This window comes from Bos javanicus, chromosome 6 (genome assembly GCF_032452875.1).
Source record: "Bos javanicus breed banteng chromosome 6, ARS-OSU_banteng_1.0, whole genome shotgun sequence".
Classification (NCBI taxonomy): domain Eukaryota; kingdom Metazoa; phylum Chordata; class Mammalia; order Artiodactyla; family Bovidae; genus Bos; species Bos javanicus.
In genome coordinates this window covers 44,476,631-44,487,785 of record NC_083873.1, presented here as the reverse complement: position 1 = coordinate 44,487,785, position 11,155 = coordinate 44,476,631, and the positions used below count along the sequence as shown (strand labels likewise).

The following is an 11,155-nucleotide window of genomic DNA, read 5'->3' as shown; positions in this document are numbered from 1 at the left end:
GAAAAAGTTACACCTTTATTGCCAACTTTCCCTATTCCAGTAAAAACATCGACAGACTGAATGCATATTGTCCTTTTCTAAGACAAAATGTTAAATCAACTGTACTCTGATACAAAAAAAAATTTTTTTAAAGGCAAAACTGATTACGGTAAGTCTTGAAATTTTCTCAATTCAGTTTCCTCACTGCAGCTGAGCTCAGCAGTTTCAAGTTCCAGACCTGGAGTTATAATTGGGTTCCAGTCCTAGCTCTGTCCCCCTAATGCCAGGGTAATACAGATGGATAAAACCACCTACCCAGGATTAGACTTTCTCTTTTCTCAATTTCCAAAATCAGAGGGGCATGAAAGACCCAAAGGCTCAACCCGCCTAGCACCCACCAAGAGGGCGGAAAGTGGTGGCAAGAGGGCGGAAAGTGGTGGCAAGAGGGAGAAGACAGGCACGGAGGAATAAAGGCGGGCCCACGAGGCAGAGGGCGGGGCTGGAGTTCCCGCCTCCGCTGCGCGCGCGCGCACTACAGACGCACGCACGCACATCATACCGCGGAAGCGCGCGCGCAGGCCCAGCCCTCGTCGCCGCCGCCATTTTAGCTCCTGGTTCCGGCCGCACGGTGTAGGCTGTTGTAGCGGGAGGGGTGGGGGTCCTCCAGAGTTTAGTAGGTGCCCTCGACTGCGCCGATAGAGCCGCCAGGGTTTGTTTTTTCCTTCCTTCATAACCGCCTGCTCGAAGAGTTCGAAAATGTCTAAGCGACACCGGTTGGACCTGGGGGAGGATTACCCCTCCGGCAAGAAGCGTGCGGGGACCGATGGGTAAGCCAGGCCGGGGGCGCGAGGCAAGGGCTCGGGCTTTGTTGGGGTCCCGGCGGCGGACGGGCCAGGGAGGGCCAGGCCGAGCGGACTCCGGGGCCCGACGCTTTGTTTCCCTTTCGGCTTGGGTCATTGGCGGCGGGGCACGGGAGAGCGGTGCCACTCCCGGCGTTCGGCCCGGCAAGGGCGCGGGGAGCTGAGTGGCGCGGCCGCCGCCCGCCCAGTCGGGAGAGCGGAGAGGCCTGGCGTGGTCACTGGGCGCCTCCTCCCCGGGCGGAGTCGAGCGAGAGTCACTTCGAGGGGAGCGGACGGGAGGGAACCGCGGACCTCGTGGTCTGGGCTCCCGGTAAGGCCTGGATCCGGAGGAGAGAGTGGGGGAGGGCGCGGCAGGAGTAGTCGCTTCCAAGGGCACTAGGTACTTCTCGGGCAGCGGGGTCTGGAAGAGGGCCTTGGCGGGAGGTTGAGTGCCCAGCAAGGGGAGAAGCGGAGGCCGAAAAGTGAGAGAAGCGCGTGGATTCTGGTGTAGGCGGGGGTGGAGGTGGTGGAAGTTGAGTGAGGCGTGCAGACGAGGAGTTACCGGCGGGTGGGAGAGTAGAGGGCCCGCCTTGAGAATAGAAACTGTGGAATATACCTTTTGGGCAGCAGCTGGTGATTTGAGGCCGCTGAGTTTATACTTTGGCGGGAGAGCGCGTGCCTCGGTCCATTCAAACACTTCAAAGTAGGTACGAGGCAAACTTCCGCTCTCTGCTCACGCTCCCGCCATCTCCTTTATTTCCTGCTTTGGCCGAAACAGTAGTTACAGGGTTATCCCTGGGATAGATATTAGAAGATAGTCTTTCTCTCTCTCTTTTTCCTGTGAGTTCTTGTTTTCTGTCCCTCTTCCCCGCCCTCCTTCGTAAGGAGCTTTTGAAACAAGACCCATTTCAAAAGTGTCTAGTAGTTAAAACGGCAAAATGTCGCCCTTGGGGAGATTGCTTGGGAGTTGAAATACACAGGTGTTTTCAGATTTCTTTCTACTCAGCCTTTTCTTCAAGATGCAGAGGAATTTAACAATTGACTTTCGCAATTGCATGAAAATAAGTTTTTGTTCAGTGTGTACTTTCTTCCCTGATGTACAGAGATTTATTTGAATAATTCAGGCAGAGACTTGAAAGTCTGGATACCTTCAATACTTTGCATAATTTTGCCTATTATTGTGTGTATACTTGTGCAGAATCGCTGTGTCAAGTGTGTATAACTTTTTTGAATTTCTCTTCACTCAGAGTCCTTCCTTTGGGTTGATTGAGGTGTCTGGGGAGTATAAGCCAGGATAGGGTGTACTTTTTGATATCTTTTCATGTATTGAATACGGGAAGTATAAGTATGTAAGATTTTAATCTGGTAAATTTTTTAGTTTGCAGTGTTACATGTCAGCTTTGTCGTTTTCGGCAGTGGACCCTCACTCCCCCCAACACACACAGCAAAATTTTAGCTCCTTACACGTCACAAACTCTTTAGACCTGGAAGTGACTTGAAAGAGAGTATAATTGTTTACACTCAAGGGATGGGGAATGGAGATCCAGAGTTGTTAAGGTGGCTTGTGCAACCTTTCAGTTTACAGCTGAATTTAGAACCTTGATCTTTTGATTTGCCTCTTGCTTTTTCCAATACAGCACACAGACATGACTAGTTCAGAGTCATTACAGCCTATTTTAATGACATTTATATTGGGTTAGTAAAGTAGGGAACACTTGGTTCTTTGTTCCTGTGAAGCAACAATAAGTTGCTTGTCATCTGGTTAAGGAGCAACTTAGCATCTTAATCTCTCTCACAGAGTTGAAATTGGAAAAAAAATACATTGTAAACGAATGAATTCACTTATATTATGATGTATGTGCACCATTCAAATGCTTGGAATTAGTGGTCCCATGATAGGGACACGGATTTGCGCCTTTTTTCTTGTAAATCTGGCCTCTTTAGTAAAAATATTAACTTTTCGGGTCTTTGATGGTGAACTTATGATTCACCCGGGTATTATAAGTGACATCTACCTTAGATGAAGGAGAGTTCATCTTTGAAATAAAGCTCAAGTTCTGAGATGTTTTGGTGGGGCATTTGTATAGTAATTACTATGTCACCTGAATGCCATTTCTCATAGAACTTTCTCTAGCAGTGAGTTTACAGTGTTTGTAAGTGCTTGGGATTCCCACCCCCTACCCCATTTAATAATTTTAAGTTACTTTTGTTACTGTCATGCAGCCTTGCAGGGTTTTTTTTTTTTTTAAGCCCTGCTAGTTACAGTTAACAGGTGGCTTTACCTGGGAGAGTAGGCTTGTCGGTCATGTGAACTCCACTGCCAAACATGAATGTCCCATTTTCCCCATTCCTGAGAAGTGAAGGTAATTTCAGTGAGAGATTATACTCAGATTCATGCTCCTAACTATATTTGGCTTTGTTTACTCGTGCTATATTTTAGTTTTGGAGTCAGGTAGAGACGTTGAAGGTTTCTGTTACATATTGACTTTCTTTTTTCCATTATTCACAACATTTTCTGTGTAAAATTATTAACCAAGAGACAACTTACTGTTGAGGTATGGAAAAAATTTTTGAAAATAGGGACTTTTTCATCTTAATATTTGTTTTTGTTATTACTGCCTGATAAGTTTTTTCTGTTAAAAATGTGAAGCAAATATAGTGATAAAATAACATGTGTAGTTCCCAAAATATTTTAGGTACTATATGTGTGTGTGTATATATATATATATATATGTGTGTGTGTGTGTATATGTTTTTTTCACTGAAGTTTTGCAATGTAGGTGAGGTTAAGTAATTTGCCCCAGGGAACACAAGAAATGTCCATTCATAAAAATGTAAAGTAAAAGTAAAGTAAAAGGCAAAAAATTCTCAGATGCCTTCATCCCCTTCTTTATTTAATCTCTTGATGAAAATTTGTTTTACTTATATGTCTGCATATTTATTCACAGGTATGAACTATAATATTTGATAGCCATAGGATCTTTTTCTTTTATTTCATTGGGAGGTACTTGCTTTACAGTATTGGGCTAATTTCTGTCATGCATCAACATGAATCAGCCACAGGTATACATATGTCCCCCACTCTTGAACCTCCCTCCCATCTCCCGCCCCATCCCACTCGTCTAGGTTGTCACAGAGCCCTGGGTTGAGTTCTTTGTGTCACAGCAAATACCTACTGGCTGGCTATTTTACATAGGGTAATGTATATGTTTTCACGCTACTCTCAGTTAATCCCAACTTCTCCCTCCCACACTGTATCTACAAGTCTGATTTCTACGTCTGCTTCTCCATTGCTGCCTTTTAATATGTATTATTTAGGCTTTGATTTTTTTTTTTTAATTCACCCAGAAATGTGTCATAAGCTGTGGAATAGATATACATTATTCTTTTCATTGGCTGCATAGTATTCCACTTGTAAAGGAGTATCATAATTTATTTAACTAGTTTCCTGTTCACTGATTTTTTTGGGTAGTTTTCCAGTCTTTTAAGTAAAAAGTGCGATGAACATCCTTATGTGTACTTAGTAATATATCTTAAAAGTCCAGTATATCCTTGGAAAGTGAGAATGCCAGATTAAGAGCAGTGCTTATTTAAAATACTTGGATAAACAGGTTACATCTTTAGAGCGTTTCTGTTATTCTGTGTAGAATTTTAACCTGGTATTTTAAATTAAAAAATACGATAACCAATGTTATATTGGACATTTATTATGTTCCAGGCTCTATTTTAAGCACATTACGTATATTAACTCATTTAATCCTTGCATTACCCCATGAGATTTTTATTGATGAGGAAAGAAATAACTGATTATATAGTTAGCTTAAGTGCTGAGGCTGAGGATTAAGCTGAGATAGAATACTGAACCCTGTGCTCAACAACTGTGTCCTGTTGTGTCTCTTCCTGTCAGTATTGTGGCTAAGTGATTATAGTGCACTGCTTTGATAATTGGTTTTTTAAGCATTAGACCTCAATTAGTAAATCTTCTAAATAACAAACTCCTTTATAGTAAGAGTACTTGTGTTAAAAAGGAAACATGCATATATACAATATCCTACATATATTTATGAAGCGGTGAGTTTGAGCCCTCCTTAATTGGCCCTTTTATCTTCCCTGTCCTGTTGAAGTTAGAGAGTTAGAATCATAGGCAACATTTCAAGGTGATTGAATTTGCTTTCTTGTTTTAAGACTCTTAATACTGTTCACTTTGCAGATTAGTACACCGAGGCTTATATATTTCCGGTGGATATGCAACTGTGATCTTGGTGCTCCTTTTACACTTACATCAGAGTTAAACCCCAGTATGTGGTCAGCAGTTAATCTTTGTGTCTTCAGAATGTATTTATTCCTTCCTCTGTTGTGGTTGTTTTTGGTAATAAAGTTTCTGGTGAAGAAGGCCCCTGAAAAACATGCCAGGCTGCCCTGTCCCTCACCAGTTCCTGGAGTTTACTCAAACTCACGTCCATTGAGTCGGTGATGCCATCCACCCTTCTCATCCTCTGTTGTCCCCTTCTCCTCCTGCCCTCAATCTTTCCTAGCATCAGGGTCTTTTCGAATGAGTCAGCTCTTCACATCAGGTAGCTGAAGTATTGGAGTTTCAGCTTCAACATCAGTCCTTCCAATGAACACCCAGGATTGATCTCCTTTAGGATGGGCTGGCTGGATCTCCTTACAGTCCAAGGGACTGTTAACAATCTTCTCCAACACCACAGTTCAAAAGCATCAATTCTTCTGCACTCAACTTTCTTTATAGTCCAGCTCACATCCATACATGACTACTGGAAAAACCATAGCCTTGACTAGACAGACCTTTGTTGACAAAGTAATGTCTCTGCTTTTTAATATGCTGTCTAGGTTGGTCATAACTTTCTTCCCAAGGAGTAAGCATCTTTTAATTTCATGGCTGCAGTCACCATCTGCAGTGATTTTGGAGCCCCCAAAATAAAGTCAGCCACTGTTTCTCCATCTATTTGCCATGAAGTGATGGGACTGGATACAAATAAATGGCTGTCTGAGGAGCCCTTACAAACAGCTGTGAAAAGAAGAGAAGCGAAAAGCAAAGGAGAAAAGATATACCCATTTGAATACAGAGTTCCCAAGAAAGGATGGTTGGTGGTTTATTTTGAAGTTAGGCCAGGAAGCTTAAGTTCTGAACTGGTGGGGCTTCATTTTGTATGCTAGGTAGATTATCCTTTAGATTCCTTTGATTTCTTTCTTTTTATGCCAGATGGGATGAGAAGTTTCAGTTTTAGCTTGTATATCTTATAGTTCTGTAAAAGGTGAACACTGGGATGAGAGAAGGGAGAAATCCCTTTTTATAGATACGTGTATGAAAAGATTTTGTGTGAAAAGTATGTGTGTGTGAATATTTGTACGTGTAATAAGATTTTTCTCTCTAGGCAAGTTTCTGTAGAATAGAATTTTATTTTCAAAAGGACAAGAACAAATAAAATTGGTCAGCTTATCATTTTTTGTAATTGGGCAACCATTGTAACTCATGCTGGGTTCAGCATTTTAGCTGTATTCTCCTAAGGGGAGTAACTGTTGCCCAGCCGATATGCTCTTACAGAGAGTGAATGGTTTTCCCTTGTCTGCTGCCGATAATTGGGGCATCAGAAATTCATGACTTGTGTGTGTTGTGGATAAGGAACAGTGACATATTTAGCAGCTTGTTTCATGGTTCCATGTTGCCTCACTGTTTCAAGTCTGAGTCCAAATACCTTGTACATTGTCTGCTGTAGAATTTGGTCTGAAGTAAACCAGATTAGTTCCCAAGAGTAGGAGATGGCAACCCACTCCAGTATTTTTGCCTGAAAAATTCCATGGACAGAGGAGCCTGGCGGGCTACAGTCCATGGAGTCAAAGAGTGGGACACGACTGAGCACACACACATACACACACTAGATTTGTAGAATGAATAAACATAGATAACTTTAAAATTCTTACTGTATTAGGGATCGTCTCTAGTCAAAGAGTTGGACCCAAATTAGCGACTAAGACACAACAGTTAGTAATTAAAAGTAGATAATAGAATTGACTAAATGACCTAAGATTAATATACTGGTCATCTGCATGATTTTAAAATTTTAAATAACTTAATAGTAACCCATGATTTTTTTTTTAATGGGCTACTTTTCACTTTATGGATGATTAACGTATACATAGGTTCTACAGAGTATTTTCAATGTTTTACTATTGCTGTTAATGACAGATGCAAGAGTAAACAGTGAAAACCAGAGTAAAAAGTTTTAGTTTTTCTTGTAGCGTAATATATGCTTTTTAAACAAAATCTGGAAACTATAACTTAAGAAAGCAAACTTACTTGTTCTTCAACTCATATTTGTGTGACTGTAATGTGAGGTGGAATTATCTTTGAGGCTGAAGCAACAAGATTTATTTCTTGTTAAGTTTTAAATACACTTTCAGTGCAAAAATACATTTTCATATAACCTGAAGGAGAGTTTGGGAAGGACTGATGCCATTCTCTTTGCCTAATTTGTCCCTGCCTTTTTCCCATACTGCCCTTTGTCTTTAACTTCTAAGAAGGTAAGGATTTTACTTGCAAAACGAATTCTTGTGTTACTTCAGCTGATGGGTAAAAGGTGGAGAGACACTGTTGTTACCAGAATTTGAATCATCATCAAAGAAGGGAAAGATGGTTATGAATGAGGCATGGAGAATCCTTGATTAAAAGTTCTTTCTCATTGTTTCTAATACTTTTGAGTTTTATATCAGTTTATTTATTTGGTTTTTGGACTTTTACTTTCTTGTGACTATAATGCTGCTGTGAACATTTTGCATAGAATTTGGAATCTGAATTGTAAGATTTTTTTTTCTTCTATTTTTAGGAAGGATCGGGATCGTGACCGTGACCGTGAAGATCGGTCTAAAGATCGAGACCGAGAAAGAGATAGAGGAGATAGAGAGCGGGAAAGGGAGAAAGAAAAGGAGAAGGAATTGCGAGCTTCGACAAATGCTATGCTTATCAGTGCCGGATTACCACCTTTAAAAGCTTCCCATTCAGCTCACTCAACCCACTCGGCACATTCAACACATTCGACACATTCTGCGCATTCAACACACACCGGACATGCAGGACACACGTCACTTCCACAGTGCATTAATCCATTTACCAACTTACCCCACACACCTCGATACTATGATATTCTGAAGAAACGACTTCAGCTCCCTGTTTGGGAATACAAGGATAGGTTTACAGATATTCTGGTTAGACATCAGTCCTTTGTACTTGTTGGTGAGACTGGGTCTGGTAAAACAACACAGGTGAGTTACTGCATACCATGGTACGTAGTTTATTAATGTTTGTGTTTACTAAGTGTTGTGAATTTGGTCCTGGCAGTTATTCTCATTGGCTGGGCTGTCAGAATATTTTGAGGCATAGCTGCTTTCTCTAGCACTTTTTAGTGACTTACAGGGTGGAGATTCTTTAGGGAGTACCTATTTTCCTGAGTCTCTGGGAAAACAGCAGTACTGGTTTTGATACCCCCCCCCCCGTTTTATTATGTAAATTATGACAGTGACACTCTCCCACCCACTCTGAATTTGGGGTGGTACATACTTGGGGGTGCCAAGGTGAGGAGATCTGAACCATTGGAGTGATTTTTGTTTTTGTCATTTTCATTTGTGTTCATAATTGTTTTGAACTATGTGAATGATACCTATTCTTTTTAAAAAGTAGAAGAGCTAAGTAAAATCTCTTTACTTATGATCTCCATCCAGTAGTGTCCCCATCCTCCCCACCCCTGAACTAAACATACATATTAGTGTTGTGTTAGTAATTAGGATATTTCTCAAACATGGATGAGCCCTTATTTGCTAGGCCCATATCATAGACATCTAGGCTGTTTCTGATGATTGTTTTGCATGGGCAAGTATGTATTTAGGATAAATTTCCAGATATTGCTGGGTCAGAGGAGGATTAATTGTAATTTTGGTACATACAGCCAAATAGCCTTTCATAGGCAATAGGCAACATAGTTTACCCTTCCATGAGCATGTATTAGAACAGATGTGGGAAACCACTAGAGTGTGTTACTGAACTTTTGCAAATGTGATAGGTGGAAAGTGGTATTTCAGTGTAATTTTTAACTTGCATTCTCTTGAGAAGTGAGGTAACTGTATTTTCAGATGCTTGATCCTGACCTATCAGAACATTTCTTAGATTTTACAAAAATAGTAGTCCCTGGCTATTGTAGAAAATTTGGAAAATTCGGGAAAATGTTGGAATGAGTTTATTATTCCTCATGCTGAAATAATTACATTGTTTCCTACTGGCCTGTTTTTCCATATTTATCTATGATAGGTGTTCACATTTGAGTGTACTGCATTTGCAAGATAACATTTTTTTAAGGTTACATGACACAAATTATTAATTATTTCATGGAGACATTTTGAAGACTACAATAGCAACCCAAATTGAAAGTTTTTGTTATTTAAAAGACTGAGCTTTCGTTAATATATTTCTTTTAAAGTGGAGGAAATGCAGTGTTGATGTTAGAAACTAAAACTGTTGCTTTATTTTTATCACCTTATGGAAATTTAAAGAATTAAATACATGGAACGATATAACTCTGAACTTATTAGTTTAATGTTTTTAATAATTATTTCAGTGGTTTATGTAGTTTGTTTCATGGGCAGTTGAGTAAAGCCAGGCACTGTGTACTGTGTATTAATGCATTTTTTCAGCAGCCATGCAAGGAAGTTGTTAGTTACCATTTTACAGATGAGCAAAAGGAGATTGAGATTTATGAGAGGTTTAGTAGGTTGCCCTAAACTACATAGTAGGTATGATTGGGTTCAGTATTTAAAACTTTTTACCTTTGTCTCATAGCCAAAGTTACTTCATATTGCTCTTCTGGGGTCTTACATGGTTAACATTATTTCAGAGATGAGCTTATTTAGAAGCAGTTAGTAGAGAAGAAGGTCAGGTGAACTCAGAACAAGAGGTTTGTGATTATTTGGATTGTTACTTGGGATTTTTTGTTTGTTTTTAATACTTAAGATACTTGGATACTTAGGGTTGCAGGGCATTTGGGGGATTTGAAGGGAACTCTTCAAATAATGAATTTGATGCAAATACTTTTTTTGGCATACTTCTACTGAATTTTGACTCAAAACCGTTAAGAATTGTCAGCCATTTTGAGTAATTTTTGTGTGTGAGTGCCTGGCAGAAAATGAAATTCTCCAAACAAAATCTACCGTAGTTTAACTTTTGACTGAGATTGATAGTGAAGACATTGTACATTGCAATTTGGTATGCATATACTATAGCCAAATAAAAAACTAAAGCTAATTCAGCCAAAGGGACAGCATGAGAAAGGGCATATGTTTAGAGAGAAGAGAAAGCATATCCCCTGGCCAGAGTGTGTAGTGTGTGTTTGGAGACGGAGGTGGGGCTGGGGAGACTGAAACAGTAGCTTTCTTGCTGTAGATCAAGGGGCCAGCAGAACCTTTAGGTTGAAGGGAAATGACAAGGAATTTTATAGAAATGTCCCGTCTAGTGAGAATTTTGATGACAGGCTTTGTAGGAAGTCATAAAATTTGATTTTGTATAGAGTGGTAGAATGGAGAATAAAGGACAGGTTGATGACTTCTGTCAGTCCAGTGGTTAAGACCCAATGCTTCCACTGCAGGGAGCATTGGTTCAGTCCTGCTTAGGGAACTAAGACCTCCCATGCTGTGTAGCCAGGAAAAAAAAGACAGATTGGAGTTAAGATGTTACTATTGTTGAGTAGGAGACATGGGAGGGATTTTTAAGTATTTGGAGAAAGGTGAGAAGTGGTGTTGGTTTTAAACTTGTTGGATTCAGGATACCAAAAAATCAGCCATTCTTCAAGTGAAATGATAAGGTCAGGTGTAGGACTAGGGTTGGGATTGACATTTATGTATGACAAGAATAAATAAATCACTCAGGATGATATATAAAACAAGGAGACTGAGGGCTATGGATCAGTTTTTAGGTAGATGGTCACAATTGAAGGAAGGGAAGAAGCTTAGGGAAGGGATGGCTTAGAACTGATATCTGGCTTGAGCAAGTCAGTAGCATATTTCATGATGTACTTCCCTTCTTAATGCTATTCTTAGAAATATGGATAGGTATATTGATGGAGCCAGGTTCCAAATCTTGTCTAGAAACCTTGGAAGTTCCTGAAATCCTTTCAGAGTTCCTGAGATTTTTTTATATACTTAAAACAAATATTGTAGTACATTGAAAATAGAAGCAATTAACTGTCTTCTGTTAAGCCAGACATTAGAGATAAGCAGATCTAAAACAGTGTAGTCTCTTGCTAAATTTTGTTTTTTAGGATGTACTTTCTTCA

At 40.2% G+C, this 11,155-nt stretch overlaps 1 protein-coding gene across 2 annotated transcripts in view; it reads left to right on the top strand.

Annotated features, from left to right (window-relative positions):
- Positions 1–532: 532 nt before the first annotated feature.
- DHX15 (DEAH-box helicase 15) overlaps positions 533–11,155 on the top strand; it is a 54,007-nt gene continuing 43,384 nt past the window's right edge. Inside the window, exons 1-2 of one of the 2 annotated variants that reach the window (XM_061419803.1) lie at positions 533–806; positions 7,664–8,099. In XM_061419803.1, the coding sequence (XP_061275787.1) occupies positions 736–806; positions 7,664–8,099 (507 nt within the window). In that variant the 5' untranslated portion in view covers positions 533–735. Of the gene's footprint in view, positions 807–985; positions 1,150–7,663; positions 8,100–11,155 lie in introns of those variants that run through there. The other variant, XM_061419804.1, reaches the window with a different exon arrangement.